Source organism: Sprattus sprattus (genome assembly GCF_963457725.1).
Source record: "Sprattus sprattus genome assembly, chromosome: 7".
Lineage (NCBI taxonomy): Eukaryota > Metazoa > Chordata > Actinopteri > Clupeiformes > Clupeidae > Sprattus > Sprattus sprattus.
In genome coordinates, this window is record NC_137926.1 from 25,860,745 (window position 1) to 25,882,553 (window position 21,809).

The following is a 21,809-nucleotide window of genomic DNA, read 5'->3' on the forward strand; positions in this document are numbered from 1 at the left end:
AATTTGCATAGTTATTCATGCTGTGAAAAGAACTCAGATTTCTTCCTCATATTGAAAGGCTGAATAAATAATTGCTGTATTTGCATAGCAATATGAGCTAATGATGTCTTTAGCATAATGATGAACTCACAGCTTACAGGATGTGTGTGGTGAACATGCGGGGACCGAAACACTGTTGATCTCCCATTGGAACACCTGAGAAGCAGTGGCTTAGACGTGCTCTCCTGTTCTTACAGTGTCAGGCTAGCAGGGGATTTTGGACTGTAGGGCAGTTTGTGGTAAAAGATCAATAATTTAACTTACCAACAATAATTGAACTAACCATGGTATATGGCATGGTGGATTAAAGAGGTGGTTTCACCCCATGCAGAGGTCTTAAGTGTGCATAATGTCATCTTTTTCTCCTGCTAGAGCTCTATGTTAATGTATCCCAGCTCCTATTCTCATGACATGGGCTTAACTATTAACAGTGCATTCAGGGACTCTCACTTAAACAAAGGTTACCCTTCTGACAACTAATTAATGGATGCTGACTTGCTATTCATCTAGACATTGTACGGCTCTCTCACTCACTCATGCTGTGCTAAAAGGGAAATATAGATGTTAAATCTAGCATTATGACTGGCTGCATTGTACTTGTCACAATCTGATGAGATTCATGCATGCTAAATTAATCCTATTCCCTTGAAGTTTTCTCCCTTTCTCCCTCCTTCCCACTCTCTCTTTCTCTCTCAATTTTTTACCCTCCGTTGAGTAAGCCTTTTTTCTACTTGTCAAAATGGCTCTAGATTTCCACGTCAGACAACGCCGGTGAAATAAAAGGAGCTAAACTCATAAGGGCGCCGGAATGTTCCTCAATGTCAGTCCTCTGCTGTGGGCTTTGATTTACTGCTCCGTCCGAATATAACTGGGAACAATAGAAAATGTGACAGAGTTATTATTGCATCATGAGTTGCGCTGCCGCTTCCAATTTCCATCTTATGCATTTGAGATGAAAGAGCCTAATGCCACCGGCCACGGGGCCCATGTGCCGCCGCCTCTACCCTGATGAATTATGGCAAATCACCTTGTCAATGAAGGCAAATTCAAACTTCCTGTTCAAAGGGGCGAGGTATGGTGGTGGGGTGGGGGGTGAGAGTCGTTCCTCTGTTCTGAATGAAACTTTCTCCACACTCAAAAGTAAATTAATGGCTGCCATGCGGTGAGGGTAATAGACAACAATTGTTGTGTCTTGTGTTTATATGACCTTGTTAGAATGACTGTCCTTGGAGACTAAGAGGAGTTGAGGTTACTGCCACAGAGCCCTGCCTTTTCCAACTGTCTTCAGTCAAACATTGTTCACACTAACCTTGATGGTGATTCCTGACAATCATCCAAATTGTGTCTCTCAGTATATTATTTTTATTAATATCTGTCTGATAAATGCATTACATCATTAGCAGAATCATTTCATCATTAGATGTAGAAATTTGAGGCAAAAATGACAACAAGCATATAAGAGAATTAGGACAATAAAAGTAGCTACCAAATGCAAGACTAAAGCTGAGTAAAAAGATAATTGTAGGCCGAAACAATTATGGGTTATTTCATGTCATTTAAATAAACGTAAATGGCACATTCATTTTAGTGTGTGTAACCTGCAACACTAATGTCTGCCATTTCATTTCTGTCAGATTAGTGAGCGCTAGTTAGTGTGATTGCGTATGCAATTTTTTATTCCATGTGTTGTTTGGCACTGCTCCAACTCTGGCACGTCCATCCTGATCTCATGTAGTGCTCTTGTCAAAATGGTTGCAATGCCCCCTGTCGTTCTTTTGTTATTGATGTTTTTCATCCCTCTTTTTTCCCATTGAAAGGAATAGTGGAACCTATTCGCCTGTTGTGACTTTACTCGCTTTGCCAGCTGTACATATAGACTGAGGGTAGCTGGCATAGCTTGCAGACAAAGATTACATAGCACAGTGCTTGGCGCTGTATAATCTTTCAGTTCAATCATGCCAAGTTTATTGTATTGTTAGCTATGAAAGTGGAATTGAGTTACAGAAAACAATGGTTTGTGAGACTGTGCTTGTCACTCTATGCAGTTTACGTGCAGTAAACCCAGAAAGGGAGTGAGGTTTAAGGGGTGAGTGTAGACACTAGCACCCATTGGTTTTATCCTCCTTGCAACTATGCCCGCCTCCCATGCCCAAGGTTGAGAGTTTGAGTCCACACAATGCACATTACATATGCCACCCTGTCCCCGCAGAGGAGAGGCTGAAGTGATGTTGAGTGACTGTATCCGTATGGTAATGTAGTGATGACAATAGAGATGTCTCTATTCATCCATTGATGTGTGTCAGCATAATTATGTCACAATTGCCTGTGCACTGCTTTAAATCCCATGCCTGATTCGTGCGGTTACAGTTAGTGAACTTTGTTGAGCAATCACACTTTTTGCAAAAATGCAGCTGTAGTTTCTCTATCGTTTCATAACAAATTTTGTGGCAATTTACAGATTGACAACCAGTCATTTTTGTCATGTGTGCCCAAACATGCTAGGACCATAGTCTTAATGATGAAGCATAACCAAACACCAAAACAAAACAGCAGAATGACATGAACAACAATGTAGAATGTAACGGGACAGCTTATTTGCTACATGTACTGTATATTGAGAGCATGGCCCGGCATTGTTGTGTTTCTTCTCAAATAAGAGGTGGCCTTCACAGATTTATTAAACAGACAGATGATATTTTTATGTCTTACCATTTCGGAAAAAGGTCATTTGTCTACTCCAGACAATAACACGGCACAAGTTTGGAACCAAAACCACATACACACTTTTTTTCAATGGTGTGATGACTCATGTCAAGGCAGTTCAGTGCTTTACAGACACTGTGGTTCAGTTATCATTATTAATGATATGAAAGCAACTGTCAGTCATTGCTTTTGCAGTTTCCATGATGTTAACCTCACCCCCTTCATCCCATTGGTGATTTAAATGCATGTGGCCCCGGTCTGACTCTGTCTGAGTCTGTTCTCTTTGTCATGGGATGTGGCAGAGAGGCAAGAGCCAAAGTAGAGAACAGTGTCCAAGTCACCTGATTTTAGTGAAAAATTCAGCCTAAACAGCAGTGTTAGATGGGAGAAGTTGCTAGTATAGTAGATGCATACTTGACTTGCACGGCTGTTTTTTTCAAAATCAAACTATCACATCAAAGTAAACAAGAACACAAGGCTACACTTGTATTGAGAACTACCCCTCAGATTGAATGCCATTTTTTCCCCTTAATTATGTTGTTCAGTGCGTCATTAAGCTCAAGGATCCACCTCACTGTATGTGTTGGCATGAGTGAACAATTTTCTGACACCAACCAATTATCCCCTTTATGTCAGCTTAATTGTTGATCCTTCTGCAAGTTCAGCAAATATTTGCTTCACTGTCAGTGAAGAATGGCCAAGTATGAGACAGAGATAAGATATGTGATTAGAGATCTGCTCAGAGCAGTCATCAGATGGCAAGGGATTACGTTTTTAACGAGATTTTATTAATGAATATGAATCACACCGCCTAGACGGTGATTAATGAAAATGCCTTTGAATCTTAAACATTTTATTTTAATAACCTTCTGTTCTTGTAAGCCTACAGAATACTCAAACACAGTTTTATAGCTGTTTTTTTTGGAGCAACGCAACACTGGCTCCTAATGACTTGTCCGACAGACCAGCATGCCTTGCATTAATAATACAAACGATGTGTTGAATGTTGCAATTATATTTTAACCTTTTGGCCACAGCCGCATGACTTGGAATCTGGAAGGCGAAATGATTAGAATACATTCTGTCTAGTTTGCTTCTTCATCATGAGTTCCCTGGTTACTGAAGAAGCATAAAAGTTTCAGGTTTCCTTTTCTAAGAAGGTATGACACAGAGGCCATATTTGAGATGTGTTAAGTAGTTTTAAAGGTGGGAAGAAAGGCAGTCCTACTGATCAGTGTGATGATTGGAGGTGAATGTTGTTACCTTTGAAGGCTTTCTGCTGAAAGCTCCACTTTTGCCTTTGAAGTGGATTGTAGACTTAAGTCTCATTAAGTTAACTTGCACTTTGCAGCATATTTTTGTTTAATTGACTTGCAGCTTGTGCCGGTAAACAAATTATTTGCTACAGTCAGTACAGAGCGGCTAGTTCTGCTTTGAGAGTGTGTTTTACCAGTTCACCAAGATGGAGAGGACACACGTACAGCGATTTCATTTATTTTAGCAGAATAATCTACAGCAAGCATCACTTTAAATGGTAGTCATTTAAATGCATTTGTTTCATATTTAAACTCCATGGCTCAATCAGGATGGTTGTATCAAAAGAACGTATTGTATCCCTTGCACTGCTGGTTACTATCTTTGAATTAAACACCAACATATTTTTTGTCCAAATGGTTGGTGCATTGTGCTTGCCGTATTATTTAGCAAAAGCCTAATTTGCAAAAAGGAATCTTGATTTTCAGGGGACAGCAAACCATCGATGTTGGGGGGTTGGCTTGGAGAACGTATTAAAGAAGCTTTTAGCCAATTATCTGTTTCACAAATCTAGATTATTTGAGCTGGTGTTTCAATATGAAGTCATGAAGCAATTACCTTTACTTGTCGCCCATAGACACTTTCTTGTTAGCTACGTGAAATGAAAGGGATTTTGAAGGACATGGTCAGAACTCTCTGGTTAGTCTGGAAATTTCATTTATCATATCTCAGTTCAGTGTTATAAAGATATGGTGCTGTTCCTGTTTATTTGAAAGAATCTGTAGCCATTCAGTTTATATGGGTATGTCTACTTACAAAAGGCTCATTTGAAAAAGCACACAGACTTTCACACACATGATTTGCTAACACATATATGCAGCATGTGAAAAAAGCTTAATGCTGTTAGCTGTTATCTGTCTATAATGATTTGCTGCCCCTTCTAGCACCCGCAGCATCTCTCATAAACAGGACTGCCTGCCCCTACGGAAAGCTCTTGAAGAAAAAGAACAACACAAGCTCTAATGGCTCCTTTCAGGCACAAAGGTTTTGGCTTCGCGGAATAACCTTCTCAATATAAGAGGTCCTTAAATTTTCTTCTGCAATTATTTTCGAATTTCAGCCAGGCATAATAGATGGCATGCTGGTTGAAGTTATGTGTGGCACAGCAATATAACCAAAACCTAGTTATGCCGTTTAAAGGGAGAACGGGGCTTTGGTGAGACATGTTGTCTTGAGAAGCAAGTGTTACATCGATGTCAGGCAATGTGGGATGACTAGCGGACACAAGGCGAGGGAGGGGTGCAAAGCCTTCTCTGGGGTTGTTTGTGTTTTTTTACGCCCTGCATTTCATGGACCTTCAACAGAAAGTGTTCCACAGAATGTTTAGAAAACATTTCAAAGCTGTGATTTGAGCCTGGAGTCATCATCCATTGCCTTCGCAAATAATATATTACTTTATTTTTTTTGGGATGAATGTAAAAATATTATTATGCTCTCTGCAAATGTTTTGCTTAAAAACTGTCCGCAGTTGCTTAAGAGCACTGTGACTGTAGTCGCCCCAAGTGTGTATAGTTGCCCGGCGCCTTCGACCGTGTCCTTTCAAGTGCCAAGTCTCATTTCACACAGAACAAGAAAGTCAAATCTCTGACATCTTTTCACTCTGGGTTATGGGAGGACTCAGGATTGGGCTCCTTGAGGATGGACTGACTTTACAGTGATTCATTTACGGTTAAAGAGAAAAGCTCTCACACACAGCCTCCGTGGTAAAGATTTGAGCGGAACCGCAGCGGTGAACAGCATAACGGCTAAAGCCTGTGTTCATCCCAGTGGCACATTTACTTGGCTGTACAACCCACAGCATCCTCCCCAGCAAACAGGGATTAGAGTCTCTCTGTCAGAACTTTCTCCTGCATTCCCTGTACTTGTGATCTCCTGTACATTTTCTGTCAGAAGTTGTTTGTTTCAGAGCAGAAGGCACGGCTGCCGGATATTCAGTGGCCACGGCCTATTACTGTCACTCAAGATTAGATAGGCTTGGAGTGCTCAGAATCTAAAGAGTGCAACTTTGCCTTGGTACGGGTCTGGGCTTTAGAATGTGCCCAGGTCAAAAGGTCAATTTTGCTCCCAACAGGTCTATTACCTCAATTGGCAGTAGGCCTGAAACTAATTATGAAATACGTAGCTGAGTAAAGTCATCTGAGCTGAAGGTCAAAGCAATTACCACATACCCAAGCCCTGCATCTCTCTCTCTCTCTCTCTCTCTCTCTCTCTCTCTTTCTCTCTCTCTCTCTTTCTCTCTCTGCATCCATGAGAGTTGCCCATGAGAATGCAGTGAAATCGCACTGGTGGTGGAACATGCTGGGTAGGTAATTGATTTGTCAGAACACACTTGCTGCGTTTTCCTGGGAGCTCTGCAAAAGAATAAAAAAAGAGAAATTATAATTTGTTTCTCTCACCAGGGAACCTATCCTTGCCCTGATATCAGTGTGAAACCCATCTCACCCCTCTAATGAACTAGTCAAATTTGCCTTAATTTCAACCTTTTGGCCAGTATGCTTAAAGCTTAATGCAGAGAGAGACTTTCATGCTTTGCTGAGGACTTGCAAATGTTGGCTGTTCCGATTAGCCTAAATAGGCCTCTAAAATGTCCACCATCTGCTAGTTCCTTCTCTCATTATACCATGCAAATTTGCGATCATATCTTGTGTTGCTTGTAGTGTGTGCAATTATTTCAATTTGGCTCGCTTGATTAGATTGACTCGCACCAAAATCCAATTCATACTGGGTGATGACCATGAACAGCAACCGGCCCGTTCGCCGAGAGATGGCCACCATGTAATGAGTTAGGACGGACATCTGTGGATCCAGAGCCTAAGTGTCAATAAAACCAGCGTCCCACTTCCTTCAGACAAGTGTGAAGGAGAAGTGGAGGAAGTGGCGCTCGACGCATCTGTGTTTACCCAGCCTGTTTGTCTAATTAGGACCTGACTGAAAGGCTGCAAGCCAGACAGACCCAGTAAATATTCATCTACAGACGCAAGCTATCCCACAGGACCAGCAGACGGATTTGACACCACTGCCGCTGTGTTTGGAAATGACAATGAAAAAACACACAATAACTACCTACTGAAACTGACAGAATAGCTTTTTTTATTTTGTTGAGACACAGCCTAGAAGAGCCGCCTTGTGTGTCATTTTGAAATAAAAAATATAATATAAATATAATGCTTCGATGGCTACATGGCAAGCATGGTAATATTTTCAGATCCAGCACCAGACGGTGTCCACTTTAGTGGAGAATAATTAAAACTACAAGGCTTTGCAATGTTAACAAATGTAAATCCAAATTCTGGGATCCGCCCTGTGAATTCGATCTGCTCCAAAATGTAAAGGGTTCTCCTTGTCCCATGCTACACCCTTCCATCAAGTTTCGTGAAAATAGGGCAGGTAGTTTGTTCGTAATCCTGCTGACAAGCAGACAGACAGACAGACAGACAGACAGACAAACCACACTGAACACATAACCTCTTGCAAGATTCCCCTGCTGATTTCACTGGCACTCAATTAAACTCACGTCGACAAAAATCCACAGGTAAAATGGCAATGAAGTTTCTCTACTGGCAGAGACTTACTTTTGTCAGCCGTCTCCATTTTCCCTGTAAGCATTTTCTTAAGCTATAACTGTCCATGTATCACGCCGTTGTGAGAAATTTAATTTGTCCTGCGGGTGATCGATTGTGCTGTTCCCTCAAGAAAATGTCAAACTCTCAGAAACGACTTTGACAAATTAGCTTTCGTGTGACAGACGAGCCAAACTTGGATGGCTACATTATTGCTGTGGTTATGTTATTGAAAGAATTTTAATCACCAAGGTTTGTGTCTCTCTGTGGGGGGGCAGGAGGGGGGTTCTGGTTGGTAATATCTCCTCTCTCTTATGTTGCCAGGCACTGTCTAATGGGCCTAAAAGAGGGTCGGTACACAGAACTGCCAGGGCCACAAATTACTGAGACAATTTATTTGAGGAAGCAAATCTCAAATGCCACTCTTTGTCAGCAGAGTAGTTGAGGGACCATACAACCTCATGACGGAGGCCATTTTTTTTATAGTGAATAACATTTTCTAGGTTGTTTTTGTGTTGTGACATTTTTTTCGTCCGCATGAGAGAATTCAAACCAGATGTTTGTGTCAGAGGCATATGCAGGAGCTGTTGCACGCCATGTTTTCATTTTGAAAAGAACTTTCTGTGGATTTCCATACAGTCTGGATGGCCCAATTAATGAAGTCAGGAATCTGCTTATTCTAGCCCCCCCCCCCCCATCCCCCCAATTTGTCTCCATATGTGTATGGCAAAGGCTGAAGATAAGAATTCTGGGTAGACATTATAAAGTGGTACCCAGTACAGATTGGGTGAATGGAAATGTGTGGCATATCTCTGGAGAAGCACAGAGAGGCTTCAGCAGGAAAGAGACCCGTAAAAAATGTTTTGTTACATAATAGACCCGTTTCTTATTTTAGGAGTTACATTGACAAAGCACATTAAAGGACAAGCGGATGAGAACGAACACACACAAACACATACACACACACAAACACACACACACACACACACACACACACACACACACACACACACACACACACACACACACACACACGCATGCGTATGCACACAAACCACCTCACACAAAATAAAACTGTCTCTCATGCACTCTCATTGTGTGCGCGACAGTGAGAAAGAGCTCAATTCAATATTATCATGTTTATCCCTGCCTCATATTTCTAGGGATTACGTGAAGTTATTTTGGAAGAGAATCTTCCCCAGAATTGGGTATTATTAGATCTCTGTTATGGGTAGGCTGCAGTTGAGCCACATGAAACCAGACTGGAGCTTCCTGTATATGCTTCAACAAGGTCTTATTATCCTTGTTGAAAATTAGAGGATCTTTTGATGTTGCCGTCTCCACTACAGAGACACTGAGATGTGAGGAGAGCTACAGAGAATGCCTAGGCCTTCTTGGAGTATTGTTTGATCTGAGCTGTTTATGAGACGCTCTCCGTCTGTTTAATGTTGGAACACTTAATGATTTCAGCAAGCCAGACCACAAACTATTTTTGATCACTTTTGTTATCCTTGAAGGTGCCTGAGACTGCCTAATTGAAGGCTTGTCTGGCTCGCCCGGTTTCCCAATTTAAAGATGCAAGAGTGCGTTAGTGAGTTTGTCAGTTGAGTAAGAAGGATCTCAATATGGAGTGGATGTCTGATAAGAGTTACCTCAGGCCTAGGAAAAAAATGTTGTGTTTCCTGTTTCCCGACCGACCCTAAAAAAAACTGCCGACCCTAGCCTTTTTTGGGGGGTGGGCCGCGTTTCCCTGTCAATCTAAAAAAAAAAATAATAATAATTTTCATTTTCGTTTTCTTACCGACTCCGGAAGACCATAGTCAGAAAATATCTCTGAACAGAGCTGAAGTGTTCTCAGGAGGATTCTTAAATGTAACTTGAAATTGAATAAGGTGCCAGATTTCTAGAGACTTCCAGGCGAAAAACACATCTTTAACAGCCCTGTATCCAGGTTTGCCCAAACAGTAGATGCTGCGTGTGCTTTCTATTACTGTGTACGCATGGCAAGTGTGAGAGCGCCGAAGTTGCGTATTGGCAGCAAGCGGTATTGCAGACAGATAGAGATTTCAAATTGGATATGAAAATGAAATCTGACACATAGTTTCAGCGTTAAACTAATAAAATAATTGCTGTCTGTGGTTCTATATGGGCTGTGGAAATGATTTTGAAAAATTATAGTTTGAGATGGATTGATAATTGATATAATTGAGAACCCCTAGTTAAGTGTTTTCTTGGTCAAATCCATTTGAAAGCTGGACCAAAGTGTTTAATTTAATTCAATTACAACTAGGCCCAATACAAAGATAAGCTGTAAGTGCAGTTTAGAGTCTGGACTTGGAGTCTTTTTCTCTCAACGCCTCAATAGGTAGATCTTGCCTTCACCAAGGCAAAGGTCAGTGATCTTGGGCCTAAAAAGTTTGGGGACCACAGCTTTAGAGGCTTAACAGAATGATGTTCTTTGTGAGATTTGTGAATGCCTGATGGAATGAAATTAATGAGTTTGTGAAATTACTTTTGGATACTTGAACTTTCGAAAAATATTAAACTAAAAAAAACTGGAAAACTTTACTCTGACTCTGAGCTTGTGGCCATACCCACGGATAGACGGTTACCGGGGGCTCGGTCCATCACAATTGTTTAAAAAAAAAAAAAAAAAAAAAAAGATAATCCCTACCTACCTACCCTAATTTTTTCAGGGCTGAAACAGGAAACACAATTTTTTCCCCCCCCTAGGCCTCAGAGGGCTAAAATGACAGAATAAGAGTTACCTTAGAGGGCTAAAAGTGAACAATACATTTATCCAGGAGATCAAAGTATGACAGGAATTCTTGACAGTTCTTGACAAATCACATCATTCTCCTATAACACGTTTTTCAATTCCTTTTCCGCTTTCTAGCAAAGCTGACATCCTAATATTTGTAATGCTTAGTTTGCTGACATTATTAAGCTTACTTTTGTTGTTGTAATTGAATCACTCCCAATACAATTCTGTTTCTCTGGACATATTTTTATATTTTTTTTATTTGGGTGTGTTATGGAGATAAATTAAATATCCTATTGATTCTGCACGCTGCACACTCTTTCTTTAATTGGCATGAAATCAAGCAGCTCCTTCCTCCCACATAGCGGATTAGAATGGAGCCAGCCACAGCCCTTTTCCTGAAGATGTGGGTTTCACACACAATGTACTGAGATGGGAAGGTAAACAGAGGATTATCACAATGTCTGGCCAATTAAAAAACAACGTCTCTCAAACCTACCCAGTTGATAATCCACACAAACATACACACTCACACACATATACACACATACACACACACACACGCACACACAAATACGGTAGACAATAATGAAATATCACAAACCGCATTATTAGTCCACCTATAAGTTCACCTCTGTTGGAGAGAAACAAAAATCTGATGAATGATAACTCAAGGATGTCCAATTAAAAATGTCTCCAGACTTCCACAGCAGCCAAACCCTCACCCTGAGGAGGAAAGCATGCGCCCTTTTAGCTTCACAGTGCACCGTTGCAGTACAGAAATACTGCATAGCAGACACGTTATAATACTAAAGTACTTAATGCAACTGAATGGGACTTTTAGGATCCAGCCATAGTTGGGTTTTTGGAATCCTGACACTATCCTATTCATAGGGCAAGGATGCAGAAGGTGATACTATAACACATTACTGTACAATAACACAGTGTTACATCATCTTCTCATCACCTTAGCAACAGCCTGCCCCAATCCAGGGGGATGTCTCTAGCTGAACACTCACACACACACACAAACGCACACAAACACACAGACAGACGCCGATCAAACGTATACAAACACACACACAAACACACACACACACACACACACAGACACACATACTCAAACGCACACACACATTCACACACACACATACACACACACACACACACATAGACACACACACACACACACACACACACACACACACACACACACACACACACACACACACACACATAAACGTGTGCATGGCCAGGCTCTCACTCATGCATTAGTTTATGATTTCTGACAGTATGTTGTTTTCCTTTCCTTATCAAACGCAGCAAAGTCCCTCTCTGACCGTCTCTTTCAGCTCCCTGCTCTCCAGGCTGGCTATTGGGAGCATTGGATGGGGTAGAGTTGTTGGGTAAGGGTCGGGGTCTGGGTCAGGGTAGTGGCTGCTTGCACAAGGAGGAAGGGCATTGTTAGCACCTCAACCTCAACAGTACATGGGGAGATGCAGAACCAATCAACCTCTTAATAAAATCATATCATCTACACACGCACCTACACACACACACACACACGTGCACACACACCTACACACGCACACACACACCTAGACACACTCACACACGCACACACGCCTACACACGCAAGCACACACACACATACACACACACACACACACACACGCGCACACACACACCTACACACGCGCGCACACACACACACACACACACACACACCCTCAACAGCTGCCTCTGCCACCAGCACAGGAGCAGTCAGCTGCAGGGTGAGATTAAAGGAGACTTTTCTTCTATAGCACTGGATAAAACAGAGGGACACTAAGTTGGAGATAAGGGGGCCGCTGTGACGCAGGAGCTGACCGCGGTGGTGACTTTGCCGGAGCTGGAAAGCCGGTGGCTTTGGGAAGGTCACCTCAGATTACACTCCACCCGTGCTGTGCGCCTCGCCTTGCCCAGCAGCCCAGAGTGCCCCGTGTGCCTATTCAGCAGCACCGAAACAATGAGAGCTCCTCTCCGTCAGCTTGCCACCTCGTCAGCATTTGCACTCACATCTTTGTATCATATTATTATGGGGTGTGTGCAAGTGTGTGCGTGCGTGTGTGCGTGTATGTGTGTTAATATTGGCATACTGTCGCTATAGTGAGTTGGACTGTGAGAGTGACCTTTCCGAAGACATTTCCTTGTGTGACCTGTAGCTCCTTCATAACACCCTAAAATGTCAGAAAAGTCCTTATATGGTAGGTCTCTCCCTCTCATAATGCACCAGGAGTTCTACAACATCATCTCCTCGTTTTGGTCTGTGTGCGTGCGTGTGTGTTTGTGTGTGTGTGTGCGTGCGTGTGTGTTTGTGTGTGTGTCCGCGTGCGCACGCGCGTAAGTGTGTGTGTGTGAGTTAGTGAGTGAGTGAGTAAGAGAGAGTGTTAAGGAGAGAAGGAGAGAGTTTGTGTGTGTGTGTGTGTGTGTGTGTGTGTGTGTGTGTATTGAGGTGTGAAACACAGCTGTCCTGCTTACTCATCTCCATCTCACTCTGCCTCTACCATCGTCAGCACTTCTTATTCAGGGAAACATCACTAATGATATATTCGGTAAGTGTTTGTGTGTGCTTGTGTGTGTGTGTGTCTCTGTCTCACTCACTCACTCACTCTCTCTCTCCCTATCTCTCTCTCTCTATCTCTCTCTCTCTCACTCTCTCTCTCTCTCTCTCTGTGGGTGTTTGTGTTTGTGTGTGTTGGGGCTCAGTCAGTGGTATGTATGAGTCAGAGATGTGTTTCTGCATTTACATCAGCACATAATTGAAATGAAAAGGGGAGGGGGGGAAGAGAGAAACAACGGCACAAAAACAAAAACACAATAGCACGAAAATCCTTTTGAAAAGAGAGACACTGTTCTCATTTCCATTTTACATCCTAGAGAGAGAAGCCCACTAGCAAGCGTACAATTACCCTCGCCATTATGTCACCAGAGGAGGGCCCTGTGCACGCGGCCTGTGGGGAAAAGCCTGCGCCCAACAATTATGGAAATTACGGGCATCACACGAAAATGACTTTAAAAGTAACTTGGAGGGAGAGGTGCCTGCTTTTTGGCTGCCTGCATTATAGGCACCCATTGTGCCACCATCACCATTATCATCTGCTAGCAGGATGTGCATGCTGGGAAAACAAATGAAGACAGATGGGGGTAGATCAGAAATATCCTGTCACATAGTAGAATTAATGTTATTTAAATGAGGTTAAATACTCAAATTTGCACCAATTTTGTTGCTGGTGTTCTACCGGTGTGACTCACCGAAGACTCATTAAGTAGTTGTGAATTTAAAGCTTTTTGTTGTTTTAATTTGCCTCTGCCCATTCTATTGTGTCCGGTCAAATATTATCGTTTAGAAACTTGAAACTTTGAGCCTTTAATAAAAAAAAAATGATTTCATCTTAAACTCACAAGGCTTCATAACATCATTCACCCTATGTACCTGAATGACTAAAATAAATGATAGTGGTTGAAGATTCATAAACGTGTTTTACAAATAATTACACATTGTTACATTTGTTGTGTCTCCAGTCAAAAATGACCGAGCCTTCAAAATGATTGTCCAAGACTGTAATATTAAATGGTCAGATTGTTGACAGATATCTCATTTAATATTAACAGGTGTGCATTTTCTTAATAAATCACACCAGTCAAAAGACCCAAGTGTTTTTTTTATTTTGTACAGATTGTATAATTTTCTACAGTTATTTAAAGTTAAAGAATGTTTAGACGTTTTCGATCGTTAATTATCTTACAGTAAGTAAAAGTTTGAAATCACAAAGTTCCCCTTTAAATGTGTGCTGTTCATTTTTAAATGAATTGTTAAATGCACAAAATACTAGTATTCATAAAATTGAAATTTGCTCTAGTTCACATGCTCAAGTTGTGTGGAAGGTGAAATATTTTGTGAATGTCCTTTATTTTGAATTAAACTGAGTGGTACAATGATGCTAGAAAACACTTATGTACATTTTTAGGAATCAAAATTCAATTTTAAATCAAAATAGATCAAAATCAAATGTTTACAAAAAGCGTTATTTAAAAATCATGTCAGGCCAGTCAATTCTTACCAGAACCACAACATTTGTAACCATGTCTTGAACACAACTTGAGGGTTAAACCAGTGTTTTCCCAATATACATCTCATGCATGTTCAGCAAGCACTGTATTTAGCATATGACATATCAACATTGTTAATTATCTGGGCCTAATGAGAATAATAGCATTTAAGTCTTCTTTGTTAAGTAATTAACCAAAAATTGTCCAATACATGTGACCTACATTCTCTCATAGTGATACATCGTATCAGGTTGTGACTGGTTGTGAGTTTTTAATGTTAATTTCTGCTCTGCACATGAAAAACAGAAATACCAACAGCACCAACATTGCCACTAATGTAAATCGGGGACATTATCAGGTGAGATCACCCAGTTCTAGTCTGAAGGCATTCCAAAAAGAAAAACTTTCAGATCCTCTGGAAAACATTTCAACCCATTTGTATTCGTGTGCAGAGGCCAAGTGTTCTGCGGAGCCTTGGAGTGTTGACAGCGTGTTAGTGAGGGAGTGCCGTCTGCCTGGGTGAAGACAGAGCCTGAGCTGGGCTAGTGGAGCTAATAGCATGGGCCTGGAGTAGGGCTGCCCCAGAGGGCCAGAGCAGAGCAGAGCACTGCTAGCTGAGAGGAGCTGAGCCGGAGGCAGCCTTCCTCCTTCCCAAAAGAGCCCCAGAGGAGAGCAGCCTTTCAAGATGGCTTCAGAGCTGCCAGCCATCCGTGGACGAGAAAAAGACACGGCCTCTTTCTTTTCTGTGATTCTTTTTTTCTGGTTGTTTTGTCTGTCTTTCTGGCTTGGTTTCTTTTTTTCAATTTTCCTGTCTTTCTCAGATAGTGATGATACTGTGCACCCAGACAGTAGAAAAAGGAAGTGCCTGAACATGTTCGTACTCTAGAGACCTTAAGCATTAATCAGACTATGAGCTTCACCTTGGTCATTAGTGTAGTTAAACCCTTGAACAGTGATGCTGCGGGCTGTAAGCTATGTGGTAGCAATGTCTCATCTTTAGAGGGGGAATACAATAATACTTCCAAAAGACCTATCTATTTCACTCACTTCAGTTCTGTTTGCAGTGATTCAGCTGAATAGATCAGATCCAGTGCTGAAAAATAACATTTTAAAAGTCTTTGAGCTCTTGTGCATCTCTCTCTCTCTCTCTCTCTCTCTCTCTCTCTCTCTCTCTCTCTCTCTCTCTCTCTCTCTTTCTCTCTCTCTCTCTCACTCTCTCACTCTCTCCCTTGATGTTTACAGTACACATTCCCGCAGATAAAAGACTGATGAATGAATCATCTCAGTTCAGGAAGCACCATTTTGTTTTAAACCTTTCAAAACTGAATCACATTTTTTTTTCTCCTTCCTCAAATTAATGTCCATTTGTCAACTCCTTTGTGGTCCCTCTGTTCTTCTCTTTCATGTCAGATAGCAGAGTCTGACAGCACCCCCACAATCCCTACTTCGTAATACATCAAACAGGGGCTGTTTACAGACGGGATGTGAATTTTTCAGCAGCAGGCTTCTAGTTGGCGCCGAACTGCATCCTCCACCGCTGCCGCATTCGTCACTGCATGCTGCTCACTTGTGGGGACAGCTAGTGTGGGTTTCTCCCGCCAGCAGTAAGCTTTGAAAGAATGCAAGGTCCATTTCAGTTGAAAGGTTTGATTGGAGGTAGATCTAGTCTTCTTGGCACACTAAACACAGTGTTTTGCAAAGCTACCGCCCTATTCTCACGTGGAATACAAATTAGTATTAGTTTGTGATAAGCAAGTTCATCAACTTCCCCATTTAGCTGAAGTACTTGTTTTTTTTGTGTGTGAAGGAAAGTCGTGAAAAGTTTAATTCCCTCCTCTCCTTTCCAGTCCTTCTTCCAATGGCCACTGTTGACTTCAGCACTTCTTTATCTTTCTCTGAATGTCATTCCTCAGAATAGACCACCTGGGTTTGCAGTCGATCCCTCTCTCTTTCTCTCTCTCACTTTCTGTCTCTCTTTTTCTCTCTCTCTCTCTTTTTCTCTCTCTTTCTGTGTGTGTGTGTGTGTGTGTGTGTGTGTGTGTGTGTGTGTGTGTGTGTGTGTGTGTGTGTGTGTATGCATGTATTTTCTCCATGCAAGTCAGGGCAGAGCCGATGAATCCTAACCTGCTGTTCTTTCTTTTCTGTATCTGCAGGGTGATGACGTGCTGACAGTCATTAAAACCAAGGCACAGTGGCCAGCCTGGCAGCCTCTCAATATGTAAGTGCGTTGTGTTTACTCACGCCTTCCCCCTCTTTCTCTCTCTCTCTCTCTCTCTCTCTCACTCTCTTCCTCTCTTCTCTCTCACTCCTGTCTACAAGTCTGGAGGCGTTCATCTTTGTGTCAGTGCACTTTCACACTCCAGTTAAGTTATTCATGAAACTTCTATTTCATGCAAAGTGCAGCTCTTAAAAGATTTTCAAGTTATTTTCAAAGGTGAAAAAAATTAACAATAATAATAATAATAAATAAAACATCACAGAAATTAACAAGCAAAGTGGAAAGCGGAAGTCTGCACTGAGAGCACACTTCAGAGTCTGAGACAAATTATTCATCTTTTCTTTGATTTGCTTGTCATCCTCTTGGGTGTCCTACATTTCTGTAGCAGTCGTCCTTAAGCAGTGGGTTTAGCAACAACATGTCTTTAGTACCTGCCTACCGCGCCCCTGGATGTTCCCACTTAATGCATTAATGAGCCGGTTAATATTTGATGAGCTGTTTTGTTTGCAAGGAGAAGGCTTCCGTGCTGATGAGTTGTGTGCGGCTCTGTCCCGAGGGGGCTGTGGCAATTGAGGTTAATGGCCTCCCTCCAGCCTCATTGCTATCGGGACATTCAGTTGACCTGTTTCAGTATCAGACTGTCAATTAAGTCCCTCTGTTTAGACGCAAGGAGTTTGCAAGCAACAAATTATTTCTGTAGGATTAAAAGTGCAAGATAAACGCCATCCTCATGCAGGGACACTTGGGTCTTTTAATCTCCCTTCAGGTACTGTATGTGAGAAAATATCTCTCTTCTCCCAGAAGAAAACAGCTTATGATGTTCTCATAGATGTTCTCATAGATGTTGTTGTCTTATTATTTGTGTTTTTATTGGACTTTTGGACCATTAAAAGTTCCACTACAGACTGCTTTTGAGTGCATCACCACCTTACCACCATGGATTCTCAGCAACCATTGCAGTTCAACGTGTATAAAAAAGGCTGTACTGAGCCTCTAGACAGGCCCTTCCCCCAGTGGGGTTGTGGGATTGTGGCCATGGAAACATCATGAATATTACAGGAGTCTTATTCCATAAAGCTGCATGGTGTGGCAATGGTGGTTTTGTGAAGGTTACACATCACCTGTCTTACTTTAAAGAGGTTCAAGGGGTTGATTGCCAGTTGGGAAAATGCCCACTGCACAACCCAACAATCCACTGTTACACAAACATTCTTTGTCTTTACATACCTTTTCAATAATTCATAACTCATTCTACCATAATACCAGGCCCTAAAGCCAGAAGGACACCTAATGTTGTTGACCACCTCCTCTTTCTCACCCTTCCCCCTTACTGCATAGTCGAACGGCCCCTTCGGCGGAGTTCTCCGTGGACCGCACGCGGCACCTCATGTCCTTCCTGACCATGCTGGGGCCCAGCCCCGACTGGAACGTGGGCCTGTCGGCCGAGGACCTCTGCACCAAGGAGTGTGGCTGGGTGCAGCACATGACGCAGGACCTCATCCCCTGGGACGCCGGCACGGACAGTGGGTTCACCTACGAGGTGCGTCTCAAGACCTCCAACCCCTAAAAAATCTATGACTTCTGAGTTTGCCTTAGGGCCGCTAGTCAAGAGGCACAGACGCTCCTCATCCAGGGGCTGTGAATGGCTCTTGAGAAATCGCACTTTTTAGTTTTACAGCCTGTGTATATACAAGCCACCAGGCTTCTGGTGGAAAAGAAAACAAACACACTGCATGCCTTGAGAAAAATTATGAGCAAACATACAGTAGCACATTCAGTGTGTTGTTATTGATGCCATTAAGACATTCATATTTACCCAAGCTGGATTCCAGGTTAAATAGCCTTAAAGACTGAGCTCTGTACATGTTCTGTGTACGGAGGTCCAGAATCAAAGCTTCATAGGCCTGCCCTCTGCTGGTGTAAAAGCAGGCAGGGTAACACAGGAGTCAGTGAGAGGTGGTGGTATGCATGCTACAGAGGCAGTAGATTGCCTGCTACAGAGGTAGTAGTATGCCTGCTACAGAGGCAGTGGTATGCATGCTACAGAGGCAGTAGATTGCCTGCTACAGAGGTAGTAGTATGCCTGCTAGAGAGGCAGTAGTATGCCTGCTAGAGAGGCAGTAGTATGCCTGCTACAGAGGCAGTAGTATGCCTGCTACAGAGGCTTTAGTATGCCTGCTAGAGTATGCAAAGTACAGTAAGTCAGCTGAAGTCAATAAAGGCGCGCTGCTAAGCTAGTCATTAGTCACTGTTGTCAGCGCAGAGTCGAGTGTGACTTTTTGCCATCAGCATTATGTCTGAAGGATAGGTCACGGAAAGATGGTGACTAGAAACAAAGGCATAAATCAGTGGTAGGGCTGGCGACACGCTGCCGGGGGAATTATGCAGACCCAGATGAGATGAGCGACAGCAGCTCGTCACCACCACCCCCCCGCCACCATACCTCCATCCACCCTTAACAGATGGCTGTTGGAGTGTGTCAGCCTTTTCACTCACTGCTCTTTCTCATTTTGTGTGTGTGTGTGTGTGTTCTGCGCCCCTTTCAGTCACCCAACAAGCCCATGCTCCCCCAGGACAGGATCCGGCCCCTCACCAGCCTGGACCACCCCCAGAGCCCGTTCTACGACCCGGAGGGGGGGCCCATCACCCCTGTGGCCAGGGTGGTGGTGGAGAGGATCGCCAGGAAGGTGCCTCCGCACAGCTGTCTCATTCACAGCCTTTCCTCTACGCACACACACACACGCACACACACACACACACACATACAGACACACACACACACACACACACACACACACACACTCAGACTCACACACACTCAGACTCACATACACTCTCACACACACACACACACACACACACACACACACACACAAACTCTCATCCTCTCCTCTTCACGCTTCACTACAGTCCATCTCCAGTCAAGAGCTGCGCTCTACAGCATTAAGCACCCTCACTTAGATATAATACAGACAATCTGCTTCAACTGAATTCTGATAACGCGTCTCGCTTGTCAGAATGCCAACATTGAGGATAAAGCTGCTGTAAGTCATTTCCACTGTAAAGTACATGAAAAACACCCGGAGAGCATGGAAGCCTATCCGTTTCTGATGTGTCTTTTAACGTCAAATATTTTTTAAGAGCTGTGAGTGAATCTATTTCTGACATTTGTCAGAATGTAAATATCTTTAGGTCAGAACGTAGTCAAAGGAGTCCTTAATGTTTGTTAACGTAAGTGTAACTTTTGATGTATATTTAAATGATATTTATCTCTACTCTCATTTGGCCCCAAATATTCATATATAAATATAAAATCTTTGCTGACAGACCAACAGCATCAGCTGCCAAAGTGTGTCCTGTTTGAGTTCTCACGATGGGGCCCTCATGGGTAATGGTGACTCACTGCTGTAAGCCAAGCAAACAGAGAGTACAAACACGTGAAACGAGTCCCAGGCCCTGAACCCAGTGTTGCACAATACACACACACACACACACACACACACACACACACACACACACAGACACACACACACACACACATACACACACATACACATACACACACCCCCCTTATGGCACAGCCTCCTCTGCCTTGCGTGCCACATCTCCCCTTTGTAAACATGTGTCTGTAACCCATGTAATGTCAGCCCCGAAGATTAGGGGGAAAGGAGGGGAGTAGCTCTTGTACTTGCCTTTATCAGGCAGAAATCCAAGGTCACTTTTGCTAAGTACAGATGTTTCCTCTCTGCTGCGCAGCTGGGAAGTATCTGAACTCCTGGCCGCAGTGGTGGTGGATGTATTTGAGCACACACACACACACACACACACACACACACACACACACACACACACACACACACACACACACACACACAACACACACACACACTTTTTTCCACAACAAACTGCCCAGTGAGGGTTTTTTTTTCTCCTGTTTATCAGCTTACCCTGCTAGAGATCAGATGGCAAATTGCAGATCTTTATCTGTGACTGTGCTATGTTGAACCATGCTTTTCTCGTCCGCAGGGAGAGCAGTGTAATACCGTCCCCGACACCGTGGACGATATCGTGGCAGATATTGCCCCCGAGGAGCCACTGGAAGGTGTGTAGCCCTGGCTATCTTTTCCAATTTGCTGACACCTCATTTAAAAACATGGCTGGGCGACAGTTTAATTAAGGAGGCGCTAAGAGAAAGCCTGCCTATGTAAACCTTCCCGATATCCTCTCAGTCACGACAAGAAGCAGCCACCCCCATGAAGGACAAGGGGGTACCTAGTATGATCTACAATCATACGCCGCACCGCAAATTACAGGCCTCTGCTAATTCCCTAGCCCTGGCCCAATGACTTTTCTGTCCTCCTCTATTAAGATTGTTGTGGAGAGACGCAGTCTGGTGTGCACTTGAGTCGGGAAGGCCGATGATGGCAATTGCTAGGAGGCAGTAATGAGGATAAAGAGAGGGAGTGAGAGAGGGTGAATGAGAGAGAGTGAGAGATAGAGAGAGTGAGAGAGGGAGCGATATACAGGACCTTGAAACTTGTGAAGGACGTCTCAGAGAAATAACAAGCTCATCCCATGCACATCTGTGTATGAATGTGTGCGCTTGTGTGTGTGTGCTTGCATGTGCATTTTTGTGTGTGTGTGTGCGCAAACGTGCATATGCGTGTGTGTGCCTGGGTGTGATGTTTTCTCCGGCCCAGACGACACTCCAGAGACATGCATCTACTCCAACTGGTCCCCATGGTCAGCCTGCAGCTCGTCCAGCTGTGATAAGGGCCGGCGCATGAGGCAGCGCATGCTGAAGGCCCAGCTGGACCTGACCATTCCCTGCCCCCACACCCAGGACTTCCAGCCCTGCATGGGCCCCGGCTGCAGTAACGAGGGTGAGGAACAACACCACACACACACACACACACACACACACACACACGCAAACACACACACACACACACACACACACACACACACACACACACACGCAAACACACACACTGTTAATTCAATCATCCATCAATACAATATACGTATTGTATGTATTCATATATGTATTGAATATATAGATGTTGTATACGTACAGCAGCTGATTTCACATGCCTACATCACACATATTTACACAGAAATG

At 43.1% G+C, this 21,809-nt stretch overlaps 1 protein-coding gene across 1 annotated transcript in view; it reads left to right on the forward strand.

Moving 5' to 3' along the window:
* Positions 1-21,809, forward strand: part of spon1b (spondin 1b) — a 58,766-nt gene that overhangs the window by 27,285 nt on the left and 9,672 nt on the right. Inside the window, exons 7-11 of the mRNA XM_080841646.1 lie at positions 16,623-16,687; positions 18,026-18,227; positions 19,234-19,374; positions 20,714-20,789; positions 21,388-21,570. Coding sequence (XP_080697772.1) covers positions 16,623-16,687; positions 18,026-18,227; positions 19,234-19,374; positions 20,714-20,789; positions 21,388-21,570 — 667 coding nt within the window. The remainder of the gene's footprint in view (positions 1-16,622; positions 16,688-18,025; positions 18,228-19,233; positions 19,375-20,713; positions 20,790-21,387; positions 21,571-21,809) is intronic.